The following is a 26,623-nucleotide window of genomic DNA, read 5'->3' as shown; positions in this document are numbered from 1 at the left end:
ATTGATTGCAGCGTGTGTAAGCTAGGATCATCTCTCCATGTAGCTAATGCTGAGGCCTATCTAACTCTCACAAGTTACATTGCGAAAGACACGATAATATACTAGAGCCGGCTACTCCATCAACAGGTAATCCACTTGGTTGAATGAAACAGTTCTGGAGGAGGGCGAGGTTAGCTTTATTTGGAATTTCATTTGAGGGCTCATAAACACTTGTGTGTTGCATTAACACACACAATTCGTGAGTGTTGACATGTTAATGTGGCATAACATATCTTTACATGGATGTTTCAAACTGTCCTTCCTGTTCTGAAACACTGTAGTGCATCAAGGCCTTTTCTTTTTTTTCCACATTCTTTGCCGAAATAGAAAGCAAAACGTCTCAGCCTTTGAATAGGACAAGTGCCTTATTGTAATTTGGCCTTAAACACTAGGCAGCAATTGCTCAAAGGACATAAATTGTAGGGAATAGAAAAAAAAGATAACTTTGAATATATTGAGAGCGGACATGTACCGCCAAGTTAGTGTGAAAGTGTGTGATACATCGTACAGAGCGGTTGCTCATCGACACAAACTAACCATGGACTTTCCAGAAATTATGTAAATTCAAGTTTACATAAAATTGTTATTGGGATTAAACAACAAGTAGGCGTTGTATGCATAGTAACTAATTGACGGAGGGGTAAACGTCTGTGTGCACTATGATTGCTTTTCGAACAGTAATCTTGCAAGCTTCATTATAATGAATGGTATTCTGCGGGAGGATCACCTGGAAGGAGAAAGGGCCCAGGGCAATGGGAGAACTCTGTGGGTTGATATGCAGTGTTCGTCTTCCACTAGGGAGGATATTTTCACAAATGCCAAAGTATGTAATGGCTTGTCGTTATAGAAATCTACCTGTTCCGGAAGTCGAACATCTTAATGTGGGTAAAATCAATCCGAAATCGTTTGCCATTGAACAAAATATCAACCCTTCTAAAACTAGGGAGACTTATAAAGTTATAAGCCCCCCTACCCCCAGAAAGTGAAATGAAGTCTGTGAATAATAATTGTTTAAACCATCAGAAACTTAATTCCTCTTTTCAATCAAGTATGATGACTGCTCCTTGTGATATTTCTGTAAAGGAAAGCATAGGGAACAAAATAAGTTTCAGAATGAAAATGAAGTGAGAAAAACGACTTATCACTAGGGATTCAAGTTCCATAATTCCCTAAGTACTGGGATGAGGAAGAGGGCTGAAGAGGAACAATGCTGCAGGAGTGGTCAACTAATTTTTGTAAATGACCCACCCCTGAGGAAGACTGGGATGCTTAAAAGGCCCCCTCAGGTGCAGTCAGAGAGAGAAGAGCAGAAGGAGCAAGAGGAGTCGTGCATACCATATATATAGCCGAGATCGACACTGGAGGAGAGAGAGGACGCCGGGACCACTGTGAAGCCAAAGACAGTGCTTGGTCCTGAGTGGGTCTATGCCTCTAGTTGTCCCAATTGCAGAGGTCGTGCAGCGGAAAGCATGCAAAAGGGACGCTTGCCCTTTGAAGACTCATTGTGCAGAGGCTGCGCAGCAGGAAGCGAAAGCAGCAAGGGAAGTTTCCCCTCTCAAGAGGTCTCCAGTGGCTGGCTGGCACCATAGGCTCTCCAGAGCGATGGAAGCTCAAGAAACGAGTGGCGTGGGTGAAGGCGGACCAGGAGAAATTGCCCGCCGGGCCGCGAGGATCCACTGCAGCAAAAGGCCTGCGATCACTGAGAGGATCGGAAGCATGTGACTTACACTGAGTTCCCAAGTGGAAAGTGACCCCCCGGAGCGCTAAGAGACTGCTCACGTGTTCAGGACAGGCGTTTTCACTCACGCATGAGTGGAAGAGGTATTAGCAGTAATTTTGAATACCGGACTATCAGAAATCAGCTAAACTCATATTCGTTAAAGCCAAATGACTGTAAAAAGAAGCATGCAAGTTTTCCACAACCGGAGGGGGCAACATTGTTGAAAGCTAATGCATACAACCATTACCCAAACCAAGAGAAACCAAAAACTAACCAATTCAAGTCTACCTGATATTGCCAAAGCGAGTAATGGAAGGCCCATGGGTTGTGAAACTTATTATTCGTATTTTGTGGAACATATAACAGCAGCTGATATAAACACATATTGTAAAAGCCAAGACAGGAACAGAATAAGGTTCTATCCTTAACAGTATTTGGTTACTTGTGCAGTGGGGAAAAGAAAGTGGCAAAAAGGCTGCCCTTCTGGAAAACGTTATTCAGAAGGAGAGGAGTATAATTTACAGAAGAGTATTAAAGAGCACCAATGTGAATCTTGTTTTCACTGAAGAGTTGCTAAAATGTTTAATTTTGCAAAATAATGAACATTGTGCAGCTGTTATAAAGTTGTTTAAGTTGGAGGTTACCACTGAAGCACGTACTTCTTTGTGAAACGCGGTGCGCGTAGGGGTAGGCCTGGCATGGGAGTAAACCAGGTAGCAGATGAGGTGCTGTAAAGCGGTCCTAACAAATACAATGTATGTTGTTTTGTGATGCTTAAGGAAGAACTGTATAAACCAGCTGTACAGGAGTTACATTTCTTCGTAAGTATTCAGTTTTGGCAAATCATCCCGTCAAAGACAATTATAGTTGCTCATGTGAAGAAGAGAATTCTGAGGCTCATTCTTGCTCAAAGAAGAGAAAGAATATTCTATTTGCTTTGGTGTCCCATTGAAGTATTGGAACATTCTGTTGTGAAGTTGACACTAAAAAGACTTGTGTTGGAACTTTGGTACAAACCAGGATTTCCTGATTTCCTTTTTGAACTGTGGAGCAGGATCCTACTTGGATCTGGGGAATGGGAATTCAACGGAACTGTGGTCATATTACGAACTCAACTGTTATCCTTTGTTAGTGTTTCCTTTAGTTTATTTTAGGCAGGGAAATCTTCGTCAGGGTAGGGGCAGTGAGGCATTTATCTGACCTTTTTATTTAATAAAATGGTGAAATTTGAGAACTCTTTACAAAGTTGTCCGCCTCACATTTCTGACCCCTCACAGTATCCACGCAGTAATGTTTAATGAATGTATAAACACAACTCCATGTTGCTGCTTTGCAAATGGGATCTATAAAAACATTGGTCCCGAATTCAAGGGTAGTACCGGTTCCCTGTGCGGCGTGTGCTCTTGGTTTTGAAAACAATTTTTATTTCTCTAATGTGCATTACTCCTGAATACAGCATAGTATAAACCCAGCAATGGTAGATGTAGTCGCAGGACAACCTTCTTGTCCAGAGGAAAATTAAACAAAAAACTGGTTTGTTTTTTGTATTTTCTTTGTGCGGCCCATATAGTGCATGACTGCCCTACGAACATCCAGGAAATGTAATGCCTTATCCAGCCTATACTGAGGCTTTTGGAAAAAAGCTGGCAGCTCTAAACACTGGCTGATAGCAAAGATTTTACAATTATTAAATGTGCTTAGAGGAAAAGGAACAAGTTACTTACCTGTAACTGTTGTTCTCCAGCATGGGTCTGGCATGGATTCACATGCTCATGAATATTCCCCGTCGTCAGGCTGGGAATCCTCGGAATATTCCCCGTCGTCAGGCTGGGAATCCTCGGTAAAGAAAAAACCAGTATCAGTTTCGGTTCTGATCTGTCTTTCGTAGTAATAACCAATCACTGGTCTCTGCGTCATACTGACCACAGCCAATGACTGCCCTCTACCTAAGCACCGCCTCTGGCAGCCATCTTCAGATTTGGAAGCACGTGAAGTGGCAGTATGACCAAGTGAAGAGCCGCAGAGGGGTAGGCGGGAGGGTTCGCATGTGAATCCATGCCAGACCCATGCTGGAGAACAACAGTTACAGGTAAGTAACTTGTTCCTTCTCCAGCATGGGGTCTGGCATGGATTCACATGCTCATGAATAAAGAATACATAGCAGTACACACATGCACAACCACGGGAGGTGGCAAAGGCTCAACATTAAGCATCACATCAACTCAACATTAAGCATCTTACCTCCTCACCAGGCTCACCTCAGGCGAACAGGTTGCGCAGCACTGCTTGGCCGACCCTGGACTCCTCCCTGGAATCCCGGTCGACGCAGTAGAATTTCGTGAAGGTGTGCGTAGACCTCCACGTAGCAGCCCTGCATATGTCCAGCAGGGGCACACCAGATAGGAACGCCGTGGTAGCTGCGATCGCTCTGGTGGAATGGGCTCTCGGACGGCCAGGCAGCGGTCGGTTTGCCAACCGGTGACAGTACATGATACAGCCGGAGAGCCATCTGGAGATGGAAGCCTTCGAGAGAGCCTTCCCCTGATTGACAGGTCCAAAGTTCACAAAGAGTTGTGACGTCTTCCGAAAACCTTTCGTGCGGTCCACGTAGAACTTCAGCGCTCTAGCTACATCCAGCGAGTGCAAAGTCCTCTCAGCCGGCGACGAAGGCGACGGGAAGAACACAGGTAACACCAAGGGTTCGTTGAGATGAAAGTCCGACGGTACCTTGGGCATGAAGGAGGGGTGCGTCCTGAGCACTACCCTCGTGTCGTGGAAAGTCAAGTACGGGGCCTTGCAGGAAAGGGCCTGGATCTCTCCCACTCGTCGTGCAGAGGTGATGGCCACGAGAAAAGCTGTTTTCCACGATAGAAACTTCAACGGGGCCGAGTGCAGAGGCTCGAACGGAGGTCCCATGAGCTTGGTCAGCACCACGTTGAGCTCCCACGCCGGGGCCGGAGCCTTCACCGGCGGGAACGATCTGAACAGTCCCTTCATGAACTCTTTCACCAGACGATGAGACCACAAGGACGTCCGGCCCGTGGTTCTGGTGTATCGGGAGATCGCAGCAAGATGAATCTTGATGGACGCGTGTGCCAGACCAGCTTTGGCCAGCGTCAGCAGGTACGGCAGTACTTGGGGAGCCGTAATCCGTAGAGGGTTAATCTTCTGTGCGTGGCACCAGACAGAGAACCTCTTCCATTTGTGTCCGTAGCATTTAAGAGTCGAGGACGCCCTGGCCTTTGCAAGAACCTCTCTGCAATCGGCCGGTATGTCGTATCCTCCAAACTCTAGCGCTGCAGGAGCCAGGCCTGCAAGTTCAGCGACTTCGGGTCGTGGTGGAGGATGGCGCCTCCTTCCCTGGAGAGTAGATCCGCGTCCGCCGGCAGCTTGATTGGCGGGGACGCCGACAAGTCCAGAAGGTCCGGGAACCATATCTGCCTCGGCCACGCAGGTGCGACGAGGATCATCCTGCACCGTGACCTCTTGAGCTGGTTGACGAGCCGGATTAGCAGAGGCAAGGGAGGGAACGCGTAGAGGAACAGGCCCTCCCAGGGGAACGAGAAAGCATCGCCCATGCTCCTCGTCTGGGGAAACCTGCTGGCGAACCTCCGGCACTTGGTGTTCGTCGCCGTCGCGAACAGGTCGATCTGGGGTGTGCCCCACCGTCGGAAGAGGCGATCCACCAGATCCTGCCGTAGTTCCCACTCGTGGCACGAGCGCAGCTCCCTGCTGAGTGAGTCGGCGATGGTGTTTTTTATCCCTGCCAGATGAAACGGCACCAGAAGAATCCCTTGGGCGACGGCCCAATGCCACAGGTCCTGCGCCTCCTTGGACAGCGCTGGGGACCTGGTTCCGCCCTGTTTCCTGATGTAAAACATGGTGGTGGTGTTGTCGGTGAAGATCCTCACCACCTTGCCCTTGAGGGACGGAAGGAAGGACCTGAGGGCCCAAAACACTGCACGGAGCTCCAGGACGTTGATATGCAGGGACTTCTCCGTCGGGAGCCAGAGTCCCCTTGCGTGCAGATTTTCGGTGTGCGCTCCCCACCCTTCTAGGGAGGCATCCGTGGTCACAGTCACCTGGTGGGCTGGGGTCTGGAAGTCCATGCCCACCGTCAGATGCGCGCGGGTGCCCCACCACCGTATCGCTCGTCGGAAACTCTCGTCGAGCTTGATCCTTTCCTCGAAGCTGCCCGTCGTCTGGATCCAGCGCGCATCCAGGAATTCTTGCAACGGGCGCATCCGGAGCCTGCACATGGGAATGAGGTAGATGCAGGAAGACATCATCCCGAGGAGGGACTTGATGGACCTCACCTTGGCCGCGTCGGCCACCAACATCCGTTGCACCTTGCCCAAGATGGTCCTGGTCCTCTCCTCCGATGGGGAGGCCAGAAGGGACACTGTGTCGAGCCTCGCTCCCAGAAACAGTGCGACTTGCGCGGGCACCAGGTGGGATTTGGCGTAGTTCACGGAGAATCCCAGGTCCGTGAGGAGTTGGACGGTCCTTGCCGTGTGAACCACGGCGAGCTCCCTCGTCTTGGCGCGGATGAGCCAGTCGTCCAGGTAGGGGTAGACGTGAATCCCCTCGCGGCGCAGCTGCGCCGCCACCGGTGCGAGGCACTTGGTGAAAACCCTGGGTGCCGACCGTAGTCCGAAGGGAAGGGCTTTGAACTGGTAATGACGCCCTTGGACCACGAATCTGAGGAATTTTCGGTGCCCCTTTAGGATGGGAATGTGGAAGTAGGCATCCTCCAAATCCAACGACGATAGGAAGTCTCCTTCCTCCAGCTGACCCAGGACGTGCTGGAGGGTGACCATCCGGAACTTCTGCGCCTTGATGAACTTGTTCAGGCGTCGCAGGTCCAGGATGGGGCGCCATCCTCCCGTCTTCTTCTTCACGAGGAAGTATCGCGAGTAGACTCCGGAGCCCCGAAGCCTCTTTGGGACGAGTTCGATGGCGCCCTTTCTGAGCATCGCCTTTACCTCCAGGAGAAGTTGAGGGACGTGAAGTTCTTTCCTGGCCACGGGGGGGACGCGCGGGCACCTTCTTTGAAACTCGAGCGCGTGGCCCCGGGCCAGGGCGTCCAGCACCCAACGGTCGGTGGAGATGGACTCCCACACGCTGACGAAGCCCGCCAGCCGGCCTCCCACCGGGGTGCTTCGGTGGGGGCCCGACCCCACGGCCGGTTCAATCCTGCTTGGACGCGGCCTTGCCGCCTTGGCCTCCTTGGCGACGACGGCGGGGTCCGCCAGACTTGCCTCGTCCTCTGTAGGCCTCTTGCGACGACGAGCGGGCCGCTTGACGGTAGGAAGCGAAACCGCCGCCGGAACCTTTGGAGGCGCCCTTGCCTCCGCCGCTCCGAAAGGGCGTCCGCCGTTGCTGCAGTACTCCAAGGGCCCGGGCCGTCTCAGTATCCGCCTTGATGGCCTGAAGGGAATCGTCCACTGTCTTCCCAAACAGGTTGTTCCCGTCGAAGGGCATGTCCAGGACCCTGGTCTGGACGTCCTGCCGAAAGTCCGTAGCCTTGAGCCATCCACGACGTCAAAGGCAAACGCCGTTGCCCAGCTGGCGGAACCCAGTGTCGGCGATGTCCGTCGCCACAGTGATGGCGTGGTCCGAGGCCACCTCACCTTCCTGCAGGATCTCAAGGGCCTCCGCCCTCTTGTCGTCCGGCAGAAAATCCAGCAGGGGAGCTATCTTGTACCAGAGTTCCCTGTCGTAGCGGGCCACGATAGCCAAGGCGTTGGCCGCTTTAATCGTCGTCGCCGCCGACGAGATGACTCTACGTCCCATGGCATCCAATTTCTTTCCCTCGCCGTCCGGCGGGGAAGTCGACGTGGAGGCCGCACCCCCCCCCGCTTTCTTCCTGGCTGCCGCGGAGACGACGGAGTCCGGGGTAGGCTGCGCCCGGAGGCATAGGGGGGCCGAGTCCGGGACCCGGTACTTTTTCTCGTACCGGTCTCTTTTCGCTGGCGTCGTGGAAGGGTTCTTGAGGAGGGAAAGGCCCTCATCCCAAATGTCGTCCAACAGAGGCACTGCGAGGACCGTCTTCCTCTTGGCCTCGCGCCGTTGGTAAAGGAAGCCTTCCTTTTTCTTCTCCTCAGGGCAGAGTTGGAAAAGCTCGGATGCCCTGGCGATCATTGAGTGGAACGATCCAATCTCGTCGGGCGGAGAAGCCCTGGTGGGAGGCGACGACGGAAAATCCTCGTCGTATGCCTCGTCGTCCGTACCCGTCGCTGCCGTGTCAGTCCCCGTATCATCCCCTCGGGTGGACGGGGAGGAGGGCTGGACGGGGCGCGATGGTTGAAAAGGAGGCGGTGGATGGATCCTTCTTTTCTTGGTAGGGGGAACACCAGAAGGTCCCGGTTCTGGATCCCCCGACGGGAGAGGTTCCTCCGTCGGTAACGGTAGTCTCGTCCTTATCTCGGAGCATAAGGACTGTATAGCCAACAAAATGGCCGCTGAGTTGTCTTGCGGCGCTGGCAGAGGGGAATCCGACGGGCGAGCAGGGGCCCCGTCGGTATCCTCGACGATGTCGTCGTCGTCACCTGCGTCGGGGCCCATTCCGACGGGCTGGTCTTGTTCCACGCCTAGGCCGTGGCTTAAGACCTCGATCAGCTCCTCTTCTGAGGTTGAGGCCGAATCTACGACGACGCCCTGCCCCCCCTTCTTCTTCCCCACGGAGGGTTTCACGGGGGTCCTATCGATGGGCACAAAAGAAGACTCCCTCCGAGGAGGCAGGGAGATTCTGGGCCCCGAGGCCGCCACCACTGGTGCAGCCTCCACAGGCTGGGCCAGGGCCGCCGCGACCGTTTCGATAGAGGGCTTGGTCGAATGGATCAAGGCCTTCACCACCTTAGGTGCGCTCACCGCCTTATCCTTGAGGGAGGGGGCACTGCCACGCTCCTCCTCTGCCTTAGAGCTCGACCGGGGCCTCTCCAGGAGCTTCGCCGGGTGCTCGGCCTTCCTCTTACCCGACCCAGAGCGTTGGCTCGTGGTTGATGGTGCCGGGGAGGGTGCGCCCTGCCTGGCGCCCGTAGAGCCCGACCGTTCGGCGCTCCCGGTGCCAGCGGACTCGCGGTGCTTGGCCTTATGTTGGGCCCCCGTCGCCGGGGCGCCCTCAAAGGTCTTAGAAGACCGCTCAGATTTCTTCTTCTTCTCGCCAGACGGGCTCTTACCCTCCAGCCAGCTGGCGAGACGTTGATGGCGGTCCTTCATGGTCCGTTCCGACATGTTGCCGCAAAACGCACAGTCCTTCTCCACGTGCGTCTTGTCCCCATGAAGGCAGTAAAGGCAGAAAGAGTGTTCGTCCTCCTTGAAGACGTTCTGCAGCTGGCATCCAGGGCAGGCCCTGAACAGCTTTCCGGGCGTCGAGCTTCCCTTCTCCTGGGCCATCTCCGAGACCGGGCCTGAGAAGCTTCTGGAGTCCTCCGAAGTGTAGCTCGACGAAATCTTCACCCTTGAGGGGCACAGATGAATCCGACACGGGTCCCCGTTGATCGGATGTAGGATCGGTGGAGCTTGAGGCTCTTTTGACCGAAAGAATCGAAGTTTTTGTGAAAAAGCGCGAAAAAATAGCACTAACGCTCGAGAGCAATAGCACGAGGATCCCAACACATGAACGTGCGGTAAAAATCTGAAGATGGCTGCCAGAGGCGGTGCTTAGGTAGAGGGCAGTCATTGGCTGTGGTCAGTATGACGCAGAGACCAGTGATTGGTTATTACTACGAAAGACAGATCAGAAACGAAACTGATACTGGTTTTTTCTTTACCGAGGATTCCCAGCCTGACGACGGGGAATATTCCGAGGATTCCCAGCCTGACGACGGGGAATATTCATGAGCATGTGAATCCATGCCAGACCCCATGCTGGAGAACCTAGGATTTGTTTTGTAAACCATGTCTTTCTGTATGGTGTGACGAATCTCGAGGTATTGTCACTGCTTTGGATGGAGAAAGCCCATTCTCATGAGGTGGTGAGGTCGCTACCCAATAGGGCCCCTGTGGGTGGTACTCAGCGGGAGGATCTCAAGAGGAGGGAGGACCTCAATGAGAGTAATGACCACATAGGAAGAATGCAGTATCCTTTTGAACCTCCTAACTTAAACCCTTCTCTTTGCCCCCCACAAGGTGTCCCATTGTACTTTTGTGATACAACTCAGGAGAGACCACATCATGTACCCAATGGTCGTACTGAGACGAGGAAGAGGCCAAGAAACCAAGGCTGGCGGCAGGCTAGCTGATGAGGACGCCAACAGCACGACGTGGCAGAAGCAAGCGTTTCAGTGGAGACAGACCAGCTGGGACCAGAAGCAATCTGTGGGGCCGCGACCAGACACCGCAGGAATTGGCGAGAGCTCCTGTTTGTTCCTTATACAATTCCACACCATTCCACCAATCTGGACCACATTTTGCATAGTTAACTGTTAGGACCCCCAGACATTACTGGCTACATGACATTCGAACACCCCACCCCTGTGCCCAGATTTCAGCACCTTCATACATGAAACAGTTGCCTGAAATTGGCAAAACATCAATGTGGTCGTAGAAGGACTGGAAAAAGCTCATTTTCAGCATCTCGACACGAGGAACAAAACTCAAAAAAAAAAATCTATGATGCACCGTTTCTGAGATATTTGAACCATACTGCACCGCACTAGGGTGAGGCGACAGAAGAGGAGAGCGTACAGAAGGTTCCAATTTGCTGCAGCACGCCAACTCTCACCTCCCCTCCACGACTGCCAAGGAGTATGTCAGCCAGCCACACACTCCCATTCTCAGTGCAGTTTACTTCAGAGTGCAAAGCACATCAAGCGATAAGCAACTCCGAACGGCGACCTACAGGATCATTGATTTTCAACAATTGCTGAGTGTTCTCATAACGGTCTACAGAACCTGTGCAGAGTACGGGTACTTTCTGCTAGTCGTTTCTACATTAGAGAGAACAGACACTTCTTGTCTGATTTTGCCAATGCATTTCAGACACGTGGACCGTCACTAGGGCAAAAGGTCTCTGTGCATAGTGCTTCTCCCTAAATCTGAACCACTCTATAACCACTCAATGGGATGCATGAGGACTACAACCCAAGGAGGTCTAAAAATGCTTTAATTCTTTGTGAGGATAGAGTGTCCAGCTCCCAGGCAGAATCTTCTTACGTTGTAGTTTTCGGGCATCCCAGTGAGCAAATATAGTGTGGTCCAGATTTAGGGAGAAACACCTCAGGCAGTAAGTGATCCCTCGGTTTAAACACCAGTGCCAAATTGGATGCTTTATTTGAGGAAATTCTGCAAATGTGATCCTCCCTTCTCTTGAGGCAATACAATGTTATGTCCTGACCCAATATTGGTTTCTCTTCGATGTGTGTGTTTGCGTGTGCATGTGTGGCATTCACTTGACAGTGACTAGCTATATTGCCAGAATCTCAAAGACATGAGCAGTGTCTTTTGCTGCTGTCAATATTTTCCCCAAGCTGTCAGGAAAAGAAGACATGCTCACCATCATGAGAACAATACATCTGTTGTGAGGTTTACTTTTCAGGTTGTGGACTGAGAAAGTTCATCCTCTCGAGAGGTTGTCTCTGTTCCACCATTTCAGTGACTGAACGACCTTTGGGTCTCACTTGTAGTTGTGCATTTGGCACTAGATGAGTGCATGAAGGCATCATTCGGAACATTTCATTACATTCCTCAATGTCAGACAGTGTGACATCTCGTGAAGAGAAACTATTGACGGACGACATGCATTCTTCCCTGTGAAGGAAAGGCCAATGTTTGGTGGGAGTTCAGAATTGCTCCCAGGAATTTCTTGTCTTGTGTTGGTGTTAGACCATAATTTCCCACATTGATTGAGAATCCCAAGTGATGCATTAGTGCATCTTAGTGTTTGCATTCTCCCTGTCCTGAGTGGCTGTGAGACCCTTTATCAGCCAGTCATCTAGGTTTGGGTACTGTGATGAGCCAGTAATGAAATTCGACACAAGGGAGTCATGGTTTTGGTCAAAGACTTATTAAAATAACAAAGGGTGCAGTGAAATGCATCTCTGTCCCTGTTCTAAGAGGTATTTTCCTACCTAGAACCAAAACTAAGGTTCTGCTGAAGTCAGAATGTCCAGGGCAAAACTGTCCCGTGTTCAAAGTTCTATTCTGGCCCTCACATTTTAATGAACAAAACTCTAAAGTGAAAAGGGTAATGTGTTTGGCCTTGAGTGGTTCATAAATGTTCAAAAAGGAAAATGCGTAACTTCAACATAAAAGTTCCAACAGGATAGAGCTCCCGGTTCCACAGGGTGGCTCACTTCCCCTGGATTTCTCTTCCCTTAGTTGCTTGCAATGTCAGTTCCTTGGGTTTTTCTTGATCAAACGTACAAAACAACTTGGCTTTCTGTCTTTGTGTTGTTAGGATACCTGGTGTACTCTCCTGCCAGGTTTCCACCCCGCCTCTTGTGATCAACACATAATTTTTGTTAATCTGATTAAGTTTTTTTCAGGTTTTTCCAAGTTAGACATTTTCGTACGCAATGTTCAACTTGTCTCAGCCTGGTGTATTTCCCTACCAGGGCTTTCTTGAATATGCACATTTGGTATCCTCTCCTGCCAGGACTTTCTTAGAAGCACACACTTGGCAACTACATGGTATATTCTCTTGTCAGGGCTTTCTTGGATGCACACACTTGAAACTGCCTGGTATATTCTCTTGCCTGGTATACATCTTGCCAAGGCTTTCTCAGGTGAACTCTGCAATGGTGCCTCATTACGAGTGTGGCGGCATGGAAACAAGGGTGCCGGTAAGCGTACACTTCAAGTCAGCATGCCGGGCCCTCCACGTCCGGCAGGTCTGACCCTGCCAGGTGCAACGGCCCCGGTAGGCAGAGTTGTCATGGAAGCAATGGTGCCAGTGCTTCCGAGTCCCCATTCCATTACAAGTCCCGGCGGAGAGGGAAGTCAGGCGGGGCATTTAGTAAGTCCCCATTCCCACAGCATCCCATCAGACTCCACGGGAATGGGGACTTGAAAGCACCAGGACTGTTACTAATGCTGCCGGTCCTTCCATGATAACTCTGCCTACCGGGGCTGTTGCGCCAGGAAGGGTCAGACCTGCCAAGCGCGGATGCCCCGGCAGCCAGACTTGTAGTGTGGTGTTCCGGAAACAAAGGTGCCGGTAAACTTACCGTCACCCCTTGTTCCCGGACCGTCACACTTGTAATGAGGCTCATAGTCTCTTGTTTCTGCTTTTTCACATGTATATCGCATACACTCAAAAGCTGTAAAGTCTGGTATTTTTCTTCCGCTCTGTAAATATTGTCTTGCACTTTCTCTCTTATATGCTTAAAAATGTTTATTCGGTGTTAGCATGGCTACCAATACGCCCTGGCGTCCCCGCTTCCCCTGGGTGGACTCACCGGCTCTGGCTAGCATAGTCTCCTTCTCCAATGGTAAGCCGGTAACGGTTGTTTGGCGTTTCCTCTTCTGTTGCCACACCCGTTTCTTGGCTTCTCTTCGTTCCGCTGTCCCTGCTGGGCTTGTCTGCTCCGTGTCTTCAGGCTCTGCTAAGGTGAAGATTGCCTCCAAATACCTACAAACGCCTAGATGCCCTCTGTTGATTTTTGGAATTCCCGCGTTGAGTTTCTTCTCATGGTCAGCTTCCCAGGTTGGTTGGCTCCACAGCCCTTTCACCAGCCTCACCGTCTATCAACTTGTTCCGCGAGAAGCAGCTTTCTCTCTCCAGCAGTGCGCCTCAGCCAGCTGCTTCAGTTGTTTAAATCTCCTGGTCACAGGTATGCACTCACAACTAGAGTGCAGCCTGTGTTCCTGGCCTTCCTTGATCTGCATTACTCTGCTCATCTTCCTCGTTCCAGCTTTCTGGTAGTTATGGGAATGGAAGTCCCTTCTTGAAGTTTTACATTTAAAGTTTGGATAATTGTTCTTTAAAGATAAGACAGTTGTAGATGACTTGTAGGTAGAGGCTGAGAAGGTGTAAGTCTGATGGTGATGTCTTACATACAGTTCTCATTAAAAGGTCTTCAGCATCTTTTCTAGGTGGATGAGGGGAGGTGCAACAGTATGCCATTAAGGCATTAGGCAGGGAGGGGTAGCCTAAAAAGAAAAGGGGAATACCAGGTCTCATCTGGCAAGTCACCCTTACTTCTGTGAGGATTGTCTCCCACTCTGTGATCCTCCCACAAATAGCCACCTCCAGTGTTCGGATCATAGAGTGTCTGCCTCACCCTGGCCGCATTAGGAGAGGTTTCCCCCATGGAAGTAGTGATGACACTGCCAGATTCATCACAGTACACAGGTACTGTTTGTCTGCATAGATGTGCCACGTGACAAAGTGGCCTCACTTGTCATGAAGGTGGGGACGGGCCAATCAAGAGGTCCAGATGCCACCATCCACTATGTGATGTAGGACCCAGGGCAGCATGGGAAGGATTCTCTGGTCCACCCACACCTCCCTGCGATCTTAGCAGAGATTTGTCACAAGGACCCAACTAACAGCAAGGCCCCATCAAGAGACCAAGTTAAGAGTCTTCAGTAGCAGGGAGATGTACAAGCAACTCCCACAGGGAGACTGACCCTGCAGGGAAGAGAGCTTAATGAGTTCACTTAACCACCAAAGTTCAAAAATCCTGCTCTGAAGCCGGGTTGGTCTGGAGTGTCGGTACTCACTGTAAGGAACTCATGGTGGCAACAGTAAAGACAGACACACGTGCTCACAGTTCAAGGGTGTTTATTAAACTGTGTGTGCAGGTTGGAAAAGGAACAAGTTACTTATCTGTAACTGTTGTTCTCCAGCATGGATCTGGCATGGATTGACATGCTCATGAATATTCCCCGTCGTCAGGCTGGGAATCCTCGGTAAAGAAAAAATCAGTTTCAGTTTCGTTTCTGAACTGTCTTTCTACTAGTCACCAATCACTGGTCTGTGGGTCATACTGCCCCCAACCAATGAGTGCCCTCTACCTAAGCCCCTCCTCTGGCAGCCATCTTCAGATTTGGCAGCATGTAAAGTGGCAGTAGGACCAAGAGAAGAGCCTCAGAGGGGTAGGAGGAAGGGTTTGCATGGGAATCCATGCCAGACCCATTCTGGAGAACAACAGTTACAGGTAAGTAACTTGTTCCTTCTCCAGCATGGGGTCTGGCATGGATTCACATGCTCATGAATACAAGAATACATAGCAGTACACACATGCACAACCACAGGAGGTGGCTAGGCTCATCATTAAGCATTTCAACAACTCAACATTAAGCATCTCTTACCTCCTCACCAGGCTCACCTTCAAGCAAACAGGTTGCGCAGCACTGCCTGGCCGACACTGGACGACTCCCTGGAATCCCGGTCGACACAGTAGAATCTCGTGAAAGTGTGCGTCGACCTCCACATAGCAGCCCTGCAGATGTCCAGCAGGGGCACACCAGACAAGAACGCTGTGGTAGCAGCGATCGCTCTGGTTGAATGGGCTCTCAGACGGCCAGGCAACGGTCGGCTTGCCAACCGGTGACAGTGCATGATGCAGGCAGAGAGCCATCTGGAAATAGAAGCCTTCGAGAGGGCCTTCCCTTGGTTCACAGGTCCAAAGTTTACAAACAGCTGTGATGTCTTCCGAAGACTCTTCGTGCGAACTTCAGCGTTCTAGTTACATCTAGCGAGTGCAAAGTCCTCTCAGCCGGCGACGAAGGTGACGGGAAGAAAACAGGTAACACCAAGGGCTCGTTGAGATGGAATTCTGACAGCACCTTGGGCATGAAGGAGGGGTGCGTCCTCAGCACTACCCTCGTCTCAGGTATGGAGGTTTACAGGAGAGGGCCTGGATCTCTCTCACTCGTCGTGCGGAGATGATGGCCACAAGAAACGCTATCTTCCATGACAGGAACTTCAATGGTGCCGAATGCAGCGGCCCGAATGGCGGCCCCATGAGCCTGGTCAGCACCACATTGAGCTCCCACGCCGGCGCCGGAGCCTTCACTGGCGGGAACGATCGGAACAGTCCTTTCATGAACTCCTTCACCAGGCGATGAGACCATAGAGAAGACCGTCCCGGAGTTCTGGTGTAGCGGGAGATGGAGCACCAGATGGATCTTGATGGAGGCATGTGCCAGCCCCGCCGTGGCCAGTGACAGCAAGTACGTCAGCACTTGAGGGGCCGTAATCCGCAGAGGGTTAATCTTTTGTGCACGGCACCAGACAGAGAACCTCTTCCATTTGTGTCCATAGCACTTGAGAGTCGTGGACGCCCTGCAGCACCTCCTTGCAGTCCGCCGGGATATCGTACCCTACGATCTCGAGTGCTGCAGGTGCCAGGCCAGCAGGTTCAGCGATCCTGGGTCGTGGTGGAGGATGGCGCCTCCTTCCCTCGCGAGAAGATCCGCGTCCGTCAGTAGTTTGACCGGTGGGGGCGCGGACATGTGCAGAAGGTCCAGGAACCAGATCGGCCTCGGCCATGCCGGTGCGACAAGGATCATCCTCCTCCGGGACCGTCTGAATTGACTGATGAGTAGCAGCAGCAACGGCAGGAACGCATACAGGAATAGACCATCCCAGGGGAATGAGAAGGCATCGCCCATGCTCCCTGGCTGTGGAAACCTGCTGGCGAACCTCTGGCACTTGGCGTTCGTCGCCGTCGCGAATAGCTCGATCTGGGGATTGCCCCATCGTCGGAATAGGAGATCCACTTGATCCTGCCGCAGCTCCCACTCGTGGCACGAGTGCAGCTCCCTGCTGAGTGAGTTGGCGATGGTGTTCTTTATTCCTGCCAGATGGAAGGGTACCAGGAACACCCCTTGGGTGACGGCCCAGTGTCACAGATCCTCTGCTTCCTTGGATAGGGCTGGGGATCTGGTGCCCCCCTGCTTAGAACATCGTGGTGGTGTTGCCGGTGAAGATCCGTACCACTCAGCCCTTGAGGGACGGAAGGAAAGACCGGAGGGCCCAGAACACGGCCCGGCGTTCCAGGACGTTGATGTGTAGGGACCTCTCCTCTGGGAGACAAAGGCTTGTTGCGTGGAGATCTCCGGTGTCTGCTCCCCATCCCTCCATGGAGGCGTCCATTGTCATCGTTCCTGATGTGCCGGAGTCTGGAAGTCCATGCCCGCCGCTAAATGCGTGCAGGTGCCCCACCACCGGATCGCTTGGCGGAAAGTCTCGTTGAGTGAGATCCTGACTTTGAAGCTGCCCGCCGCTTGCATCCAACGGGCGTCGAGGAACTCTTGCAGTGGTCTCATCCACAACCTGCATAGGCGCACGGGGAAGATGCACGATGACATCATGCCGAGTAGGGACTTGATGGACCTCACCCTGGCCATGTCCATGGTCAACAGCCGTTGTACCTTGCCCAGGATGGCCTTCGTCCTTTCCTCTGACGGCAAAGCCAATTGCACCACTGTGTCGAGTCTGGCTCCCAGGAACAGGGTGTCTTGCGATGGTACCAAGTGGGATTTCGCGAAGTTGATCGAGAATCCCAGATCTGTGAGCAGCTGGACGGTCTTCGCTGTGTGGTCGACGGCGAGTTGCCTTGATTTTGCTCGGATGAGCCAATCGTCCAGGTAGGGGTTGACGTGGATACCCTGCAGGCGCAGCCGCGCCGCCACTGGTGCTAGGCACTTAGTGAACACCCTGGGCGCCGACTTCAATCCGAAGGGAAGGGCATTGAACTGATAGTGTCGCCCTTGGACCACAAATCGTAGGATTTTGGAAGTAGGCATCCTCCAAGTCCAGCGACGACAAGAAGTCGCCTTCCTCCAGCTGTCCCAGCACGCGCTGGAGGGTGACCATCCAGAATTTCTGGGACTTGATGTACTTATTTAGACGACGAAGATCCAGAATGGGTCGCCAACCGCCGATCTTCTTCCAGACGAGGAAGTACCGCGAGTACACTCCGAAGCCCTGGAGCCTCTTTGGGACGAGTTCTATGGCTCCCTTTCTTAGCATCGCTCGAACTTCCAGCCTCCAGAAGTAGTTGTGGGACGTGGTTTTCCTTCCTGGTCACGGGTGGAATACGGGGACACCTTCTTTGAAATGCCAGAGTGTGCCCACAGGCCAGGGCATCTAGCACCCAATGGTCGGTGGAGATGGATTTCCACACGCTGACGAAATTCGCCAGCCGGCCTCCCACCAAGGTGCTCGGGTGGGGGCCTGATGCCACAGACGGTTCAGTCCTGTTTCGCCGTGGCCTTGCCGCCTTAGCCTCCTTGGAAACAACGGGATCCTCCGGTCTTGCCGCGTCCCCTATAGGCTTCCTATGACGAGGAGCGGGCCGCTTGGTGGTACGACGAGGGCCTGCCGCCGAATCCTTTGGAGGCACCTTGCTTGCCTCCGGAGCTCTGAAAGGACAGCTGTTGGTGTTGTAGAACACCCAAGGACCGAGCAATCTTGGTGTCCTCCCTGATGGCCTGCAGTGACTCATCCACTGTCTTGCCGAGCAGGTTGTTCCCATCGAAGGGCATGTCCAGAACCCTGGTCTGCACGTCCTGGCAGAAATCGGAAGCCTTGAGCCAACCGCACCGGTGAAGGCAAACGCTGTTGCCCATCTGGCAAAAGCCGGTGTCGGCAATGTCCGTAGCCACCGTAATGTGTATTCCGAAGCCACCTAGTCTTCCTATAGGATTTCCAGGGCCTCAGCCCTCTTGTAGTCCAGGAGGTAGTCCAGGAGGGAAGTGATCTTGAACCACAGCTCCCTGTCGTAGCGAACCGCGATCGCGAGGGCATTGGCCGCTTTAATAGTCGTCATCGCTGATGAGATGACCGGTCGTCCCATGGTGTCCAGCTGCTTTCCCTCGCCGTCCGGGAGGGAAGTGGAAGTTGAGGCCGTTGCCCCCGCCGATTTCTTTTTGGCCGACGCGGAGACCACTGAATCCGGGGACGGCTGTGCTCTGAGGCACATAGGGGTGGAGTCCAGGACCCAGTACTTCTTCTCGTACCAGTCTCTCTTAGCAGGAGCTGTGGACGAGTTCTTGAGGAGCGCCAGCCCCTCGTCCCAGATGTCGTCCAGTAAAGGGACTGAGAGGACAGTCTTCCTCTTGGCCTCCCGTCATTGGTAGAGGAAGCCCTCCTGTTCTTCGGGGAAGAGCTGGAAGAGCTCAGATGCCCTGGCGATCATGGCATGGAAGGAGCCAATTTTGTCAGGGGATAGGGTAGGACAGAGGGGGTGGTGATGGGAGGTCCATACCGTCGTCACCCCCGTCGTCGTCCGATCCCGTCGTCGCCGTCTCCGTTCCCGTCTCATCCCTCGGAGGAGGGGATGGGGTTGAAGGCTGGAAGGGGAGGAGGATGGACTTGTCTCTGCTTGTTAGGTGGGCTCCCTCAGAGTCCAGGTTCTGCTGGGTCATCGGTGGGGGGTAAGGGCATCCTTGTCCTTATCTCTGTACACAGGACCTGTATGGCCACAAGATAGCTTCTGAATTGTCCCGTGGTACGGGCACCGGCTGCAACGGGACCGGCAGCTGGGGAATGGGGCCCTCTGCGGCACTATCTTCCTCGTCGGCTCCCCCGTTGCTCTCTTCATCGGCCTTGTCGGGATCCTTCCCGTGGGCCCTGGATTCCTCAGACTTCTTGTCCCGGATCCTTTGGACGCTAGCCAACTCATCCTCAGAGGTGGTATCCGTGTCCGCTATGGCTACCGTGCCCCCCTCTTTTTCCTGCTGGGGTTTCACAGGGGTCTTCTCGATAGGCAGAAAAGAAGATTCCCTGTGGGTGGCAGGGAAACTCTAGCCCCTGAAGCCATCTCCACTGGGGAAGCCTCCGTAGGTTTCGCCAGGGCCGCCACGACTCCTTCAAACGAGGCCTTAGCCGGGTGAATCAGGGCCTTCACGACCTTGGGCGTGCCTGAGGTCTTCACCCTCGGCTGTCTCTGTCGGGATCGACCGGGGCTTCTCCCGAAGCTTACCCGGATTCTCCGACTTCCTCTTCACCGAGCCAGAGCGTTGGCTCGTGGTTGATGGCATTGGTGATACTGCGCCCTGCCTGGCAGCCGAGGAGCCCGAACCAACGGCACTCCCGGTGCCTGTGGAATCGCAGTGCCTTGCCGTTTGATGGGCACGCGTCATCGGAGCGCCCTCAAAGTTCTTAGAAGACTCCTCGGACGACTTCTTCTCACCTGCTGCTGGGCTCTTATCCTCCAGCCAGTTGGTGAGCCGAATACGACGGTCCTTCATTGTCTGGACGGACATGTTCTTACAGAATGCACAGCCCTCCTCCACGTGCGACTTGTCGGCATGAAGGCAGTAGAGGCACCGGGAGTACTCATCTTTCTTGAAGCCATTCTGTAGTCCTGAACAGTTTGGATCCAGTAGGTGTCGAATCTCGTTTGTCCTGGGCCATGTCCTGGGCCATGTCCGATCGAGGTAGGCCTCACAGGTCTTCCAAAATCCTCAAAGAAGTGTCATTCGATGAAAATCCGCCCTTGAGGGGCATAGAAAATTCCGAAACGGGTCCCCGATGATCGGAAGAAGAATCGGCAGAGCTTGAGGCTCGAATTGACCAAAAAAATACGAGTAAACTCTTTGAAAAAATGCAAAACGCAGTAAAAGCTCGAGAGCTAAAGCACGAGGACTTCCAACACTTGAACGTGCAGTAAAAATCTGAAGAGGGCTGCCAGAGGAGGGGCTTAGCTAGAGGGCAGTCATTGGCTGGGGACAGTATGACCCAGAGACCAGTGATTGGTTACTAGTAGAAAGACAGTTCAGAAACTAAACTGATTTTTTCTTTACCGAGGATTCCCAGCCTGAAGACGGGGAATATTCATGAGCATGTGAATCCATGCCAGACCCCATGCTGGAGAATAGTACGTTCTGAGATGGTGCTACGTAGGACTTCTGATAGTTTATCAAGAACCCCAGGGAAGCCAGGGTCTGGATGGTCTCTACATTGTGCATGATTGCCAGCGCGCAAGAGTTTAATCAGATGAGCTAATTGCCCAGGTAAGGATAGACATGGATTCCTTTGCAGAGCAGATGCACTGCCACCAGGGTCAAGCATTTGGTGAAAACCTGGGTGGCGAATTTCAGGCCTAAGGGCAGGGCCTTGAACTGGTAGTGGCGCCCGTGTATGACTTCCAGTGCTTGCAATGAATGGGGATGTGGGGAAGCCTCCTCCAAGTCGAGAGTCGACAGGAAATCTTCCATTTGGGCGAGCATGTGCTGCAACATGACCACCCTGAACTTTTCCGATTTGAGGAACTTAAGTCGTCACAAGGCTAGAATGCGTCTCCACCTGTGAGAATTCTGAGAGCATTCTCCCATTTACCTCCCGTAGGACCCCCGCTTAGATGACAGAGAAAAGGTCATATCTCATTGTTTTCCCTGAAGTACGCCAAAGCACTGTGAAAAAGAAAAGGGTGCCAAGAATAATGCATACTGCCTTTGGAAAACATTGCTATAGTACTGTGACGAACGCGAGGGGGTCAGGAGGAATACAGACTTCCTGTGTGAAACACCTCTATGGAATTGGGACCAAGAAGATGCAAATAGAGGCACACCAGCATACTCAATGGAGACATCCTAGTAACAAGGCCAGGCAAGGTCAGGCAATCGAAACTAAGTATGCCCACCTGCAACCCATTAACTAGTCACAGGTGTATAAAAAGGAGGGGGGAAGCAGCAACAGCAGTAGCAGGCTTGGGAGTGACAGAAGCAGACATGGTCGTGAAGCCAGAAGAGACGCTGAAAGGAGGCAAGACTCTGAAGGCACCCACACCCTGGGGACTAGGGAGTCTGTTAGTCCTGATAGGTGTGGCTTGGGAGCTTGAGACCTTGGGACAGAGGTGAGGCAGAGGAAGGAGGCCAGCTGAGGGGCCATTTTTCCACCCACCAAGAGGAGTGCTCTGCCTCCTGGGGCACTGTGATAGTGCTGGAGTGCCTGAGGGTAGAGGAAGAACCCATAGAGGCATTTCACGAAGTTTGTGGCAAGTGCAATAGAAAGGAAATTTTTCAAAGGGGAGCCGGTGAGTGTGAGAGGCTGAAAAACCTTGCATGACTTGATTGATTGCGAGTGCTAGAGGAAGAACTTCTAGTCTATCCAGTTTTAAAGTATACATTGTATTGGAGTGGTCGCGATCCTTCAAAGAAAGAAAGGAACGTTTTTGAAAATGTCTCCATGTGAAATCTACTTTAAAGTAAACAGCCTCTGTGTCAAGAAGGAAGACATTGAGAGAAAAGGGGAGCTGTATGAAGCCGTCAAGTGTGAGCAAAATAGTCAGGAAAACCTATAAAGAATAATTAAGCATAGGGGTGGCAACCAGGCGGAAGATTGATCCACTAGGGCTGCAGAGACCCCACCATAAAGAAGTGTAACCAAAGGGTTTCCAAGCAGGGGAATGACCCAGGAAACCCACAGAGATCCAGGAAAAGATTAATTAAGCATCAGGGTGGTCCCCATGTAGGAGAGTTATCCAGGAGGGCCGCAGAGACCCCATCACAAAGAAAAATATACTGGGAAGGTTTCCAGGCAAAGGAGCGACCCAGGAGAACCACAGAAACCCATTAAAGAAAATATGAAGTAACAGTAAATTATAAAGAAAGTGAATGTTGAAAGAGAATCTTATTTTGGCTAACAAACTTTTTTAAAGAAGGCACAGCTAAATCTTAGGGCACCTGATTGCGCGACCTGTGAAGGGTGGACCGTGCAGTCTGACAACTGCGCCAAGACCAAGGGATAACCCATTGAATAAGTGAGCTGTGTGTCAAGATGAAATTGAATAAAGCAAGAGGAGTCATTGAATATCGGGAAGGGAACCCCTACAGAAGCAAGTTGAACTCTTGTGTTCTGAAAAGTGGAACTTGACAAGTTGAGAATTGGTGTGAAATCAAAGGAGTTTGAACTTAGGCAGGGGAAGCCTGAGAAACCCATTGAGGAGTGTGAACCAGAGGGATTTGAGTTTGAAAAAGGGGAACCCGGATAAACCCAAGGAACTTTGTGAACTAAGGTACTGTGAACTTGTGATAAGTGAATTCTGAGAAATCTTTGGAACTTCTGTGAATCTGAGTATCTTAAACTTGTTGAAGGGAGCTAGAGAAGAGCCCCAACGACAAGTTGTTTTACATTTGAGCACTATTTAGTTTATTAATATATGGACATTCCCTACACATTGTTATAGTACAGAAGTGAGGACAAGCATAGGCTATGACACAGACAGCATTTTGCTTTGGGCAGACAGACATACTTTCCCTTAGTTTTCTTTTAGATAAGGAACATTCCCACCTTAGAGATAGAGCAAGTTAGGCATTACACCATCCTGAACCATAAAATAAAGGATTTCGAACTATACTTCAGTTTTCTGTGTCATCTTTTGATGCCATGTCTCTCATATACCACCTTTCAGATACTTTCTGGTGAGGAAAAAGTCAAGAGTACATTCCGGCGTGTCTGTGGCACAGAGGGACTGGCTCTATTGCCCCTTTGTCTAGCATTGCTTGAACCTTCCTCAGTAGCTGTGCCACGTGTGGAATGTGAGGGAATTTGTCCTGCAATTCCAGCACATGTTCATGTTTGAGGACATTGAGCACCCATTTGTCGGTTGAGATGTTACACCACTGATTGAAAAATTGCGATAAGCGGCCTCCTACTGGGGTGCAGAAGTGGGGGTGCAGGCCTGGGTGGATCAGGCCTGCTTCGGCATCTGCGTCGTGGATGGGGGACGACAAAGCTAGCGTCCACTTGGATAGACCTGGGCCTTTCCCCTATAAGTCTCCTGTGTGGTGGAACAGGAGGGTTGATGGTGAGGGGGTGACCTCGAGGCTTCCCCTTTAAATGAGCGAAAGAAAGGCCTCCACTGCTCAAGGCTGCCTGAAAAATGCGCCATCTCTTTGTCACTCTTTATAGCCTTCAGAGTCTTGTTGACCACCTTCCCGAAGAGATTGTCGCCATTGAACGGCATGTCGACTACTTTCATCTGGATATCCATGCAGAAGTTGCTGGCCTTGAGCCATCCCTGGCGGTGGAGGGCCACACCACTGTCCACCTGGGGAAGCCGGAATCAGCGATATCGAGGGCAGCGGTAATGGTGTGGTCAGAGCCACCACCCCCTCCTGAAACAGAGCCAGGGCATCAGCTTTCTTATCCTCTGGAAGGAAGTCGAGGATGGGGCCCAACTTATACCATAACTCCCAGTCAGACCTAGAGAGCATGGCGAGGGCGTTGGAACCATAGACGAAGAAGACAGCTTGGAAGACCTCTTTCTAGCAGTGGGGGAGACCACCAAGTCTGGTGATGGCTGTGACCTGAGGGGCTGAGTCTGGAAACTTTTTTCCAGACGATCCCATTTTGCTGGGGTGTTATTAAAGGTCTTCATGACCACCAGACCATCCTCCCAAATGTCATCCAACAGAGGAACTGAAACAATGGTCTGCAAGCCTGGCATTTCCTCTTTTCATGGTCTCATGGAAAATGACGATTGCAGACACTATGCTAGTCTATCCACAGAAAACTATGGCTGCACATACAGCACAATTTAAAGGGCATCATTTCCATAAGGCTCAGACACTAAAAACACTCAGACATGAAATTAACAGAAATGCTCTTTATCACAACAACACTGTCACCGAAAACTCTTCTGATTCCAGTGTCAAAGTCGTGCTGTTCTCTTTCCCCAAACTCTGTTCCATAGTCGAAACCGAGGGCCCGATTCTTAGGTGCACGTAAAAATTCCTTTAAATGCATCATATTCTGATAAAGTGCTAATGTGGTGGTCTGGCATCAAAGCCACGACTTTAGCATGTGCCTGATTTACTGCTTGACAACAGCCTTAGCAACCATAAGACATGCAGGGCTGGCACTGCGCGCTGCGAGGGGATTCTGCTCTCTGAAGCACTGTTTTAGCATGTATTAAGAGGAGTAAAAATGCGACACCAGTGAGGTGCAGTAATGCTGCTTCACACTTTTTCCTTTATAAAAATAGCATTTCCTAGACTGCAGCACCACTTTTCTAGATAATGAAAGCTTAAGAAAACTTTCTTAAAATAGAAAAGTAGCAGTCTTTTAGAAAATGCTCGCGGTGCCACTGGTGCACGTTTAGATTTAAGCAGCTTTTGTTAATGTTAAAGGATATTTGTACCGCGCACTATCACCACCGGAGTGGTCCCCTTGCCCTCTGCTGGCTATGGAAAAAAAGGGAAGGGATGGGTGAGTTAGCGGGAATAATCTGGAAAAGTGCAAGAGAGCAGTGATGGGCTGTGTGCAGACTCAGCCCGGTGGGTCCGTTGGCTGGGCTTGGGGTGTTTTACAGTCGGTAGTCGTTGTGTGCTGTTGTGCGAGTCTATGTGTGGTTTGTTTTGTTGTTGCCGTGTAGTGAAGTTTGTGCAGATTTTTGTGTTGTAGGCTTGTGGTTGTGTTTGGTTAGAGTTTGAGAGGTGATTACAGAGCGGTGAAATTGTTAGTGGATTGGTTAATTGGCATTGCTGTCCTTGTGATTATGTCTAAGTGTGATGCTAGCTATCATTCACTGTTCTATCTGAGTGTGGCACTTGGTAATCTTCAATATCTTATCTAGATGTGAGGCAGGCCAGTGGTCATGATTCCATCTAAATGCGGCGCATGCTGACATTAATATTTCTATCTAGATGCGACGTAGGCTAAAGCTTTTGCTGCTGCAAAGCACATTCATTTCCCCACCAATGTTTCCACCCATCTCAGAATGGTGATGCAAGAAACTGGAGGGGATAATGGGGGCTTTCCACACTATATTTAGCACAAGCTCAGAATCAGGCCCCCATTGTCGAAACAATCTGATAAGGGAGTCGACCAGAAGGAGCTTTGTCGGTAGTATGAAAGTACACGGATCCGCAGGCAAGGCATACGTTAAATAAATAAGGTGTAGTACTCCAAACAACCACTAGATGGTGGACTATGCATAGCAATCTACCTAATCTCGAGCTCCGTTTTAGAATGTACCAAATGCAATGACTGTTTTTAAACGCCCGTATCATTAGGATTTTCACTGTTTCTTGGAAGACCGAATAACAAAAGGAACTGTTAAGTTTCTTTTGTGTAAAACACAGCCTTCAGCGACACTGTTACTACCTTAAAAAATCAGGCAATGCACAACTTGGTGCTCAAGCCCGCTAGATCGCTAGTCCTAGTGTTGGGCAGTGAGACTTTTACTGAAAGAGTGACATGAACCAGCCACATGTACCTTTGTATTTGTGACAACTGTGGTGCGGCTAATTTTCTACCTGTTTTCATAAAAGTGCCCAATATCTCTGGCAGAAGCATATTGATCTTTGGCAGTGGGAGTGTGGGGGTAGGAGCTGTAAAGTTACAAAGAACATGGCAAACAAGGCAGAACTCACCAGTCGGGTTTCCGTGGGGCGAGGTTGGCCAAGTCCTGAAAAGAAGAACGCATACAATCAGCCCGAGCCTTGGGAGAAACATAGGGCAAAGGTATCAGATATGGAACATGAATCTGCGTTTATCCTAAACACAGCAACCGCATCAAGGTCGCCCCGGCATTTAGCCAGAGAGGGGAAGCAAAGTAAAGCACAGAACACAATAGCAACATTGAACATTTATATGCTGAGCACTACACAAAATTAATTTCTTATAGGAATTGGAGCGTTAAGTGTTACTTTACCAAAACAAATTAAAGTCATGTTATCGACCAAAGAAGGATGAAAGGGAGAGTTGGCCCTACTGCAACTCAAACCAATTCTCTGCAGGCTATTCAAATGTTATTTTATGTTACTATATTTCTATAGCGCCAAAGCCATCGGGAATCGAGGCGCTGTCACATACATGGGATTCAACAGAGGACCAACCTGGGTCACAGTATTTTACTTGAAAGTCGGGTCTTTAGCAGTTCCCTAAAGACCAGATGGGTCTCCTCCTTACGGAGTGCCTCTGGAAACTCGTTCCAGACCCGTGCCACCAGGATGGGA

General features: G+C 51.3%; 1 protein-coding gene across 1 annotated transcript in view; it reads right to left on the bottom strand.

Annotated features, from left to right (window-relative positions):
• Window positions 1–26,623, bottom strand: part of CCDC12 (coiled-coil domain containing 12) — a 531,323-nt gene that overhangs the window by 16,807 nt on the left and 487,893 nt on the right. Inside the window, exon 5 of the mRNA XM_069645806.1 lies at window positions 26,039–26,073. Coding sequence (XP_069501907.1) covers window positions 26,039–26,073 — 35 coding nt within the window. The remainder of the gene's footprint in view (window positions 1–26,038; window positions 26,074–26,623) is intronic.

This window comes from Ambystoma mexicanum, chromosome 2p, assembly GCF_040938575.1.
Source record: "Ambystoma mexicanum isolate Mex_15411 chromosome 2p, UKY_AmexF1_1, whole genome shotgun sequence".
In the NCBI taxonomy this organism is placed as follows: domain Eukaryota; kingdom Metazoa; phylum Chordata; class Amphibia; order Caudata; family Ambystomatidae; genus Ambystoma; species Ambystoma mexicanum.
Note: the sequence above shows the minus strand (reverse complement) of the source record. Positions and strands in the feature narration are given on the sequence as shown.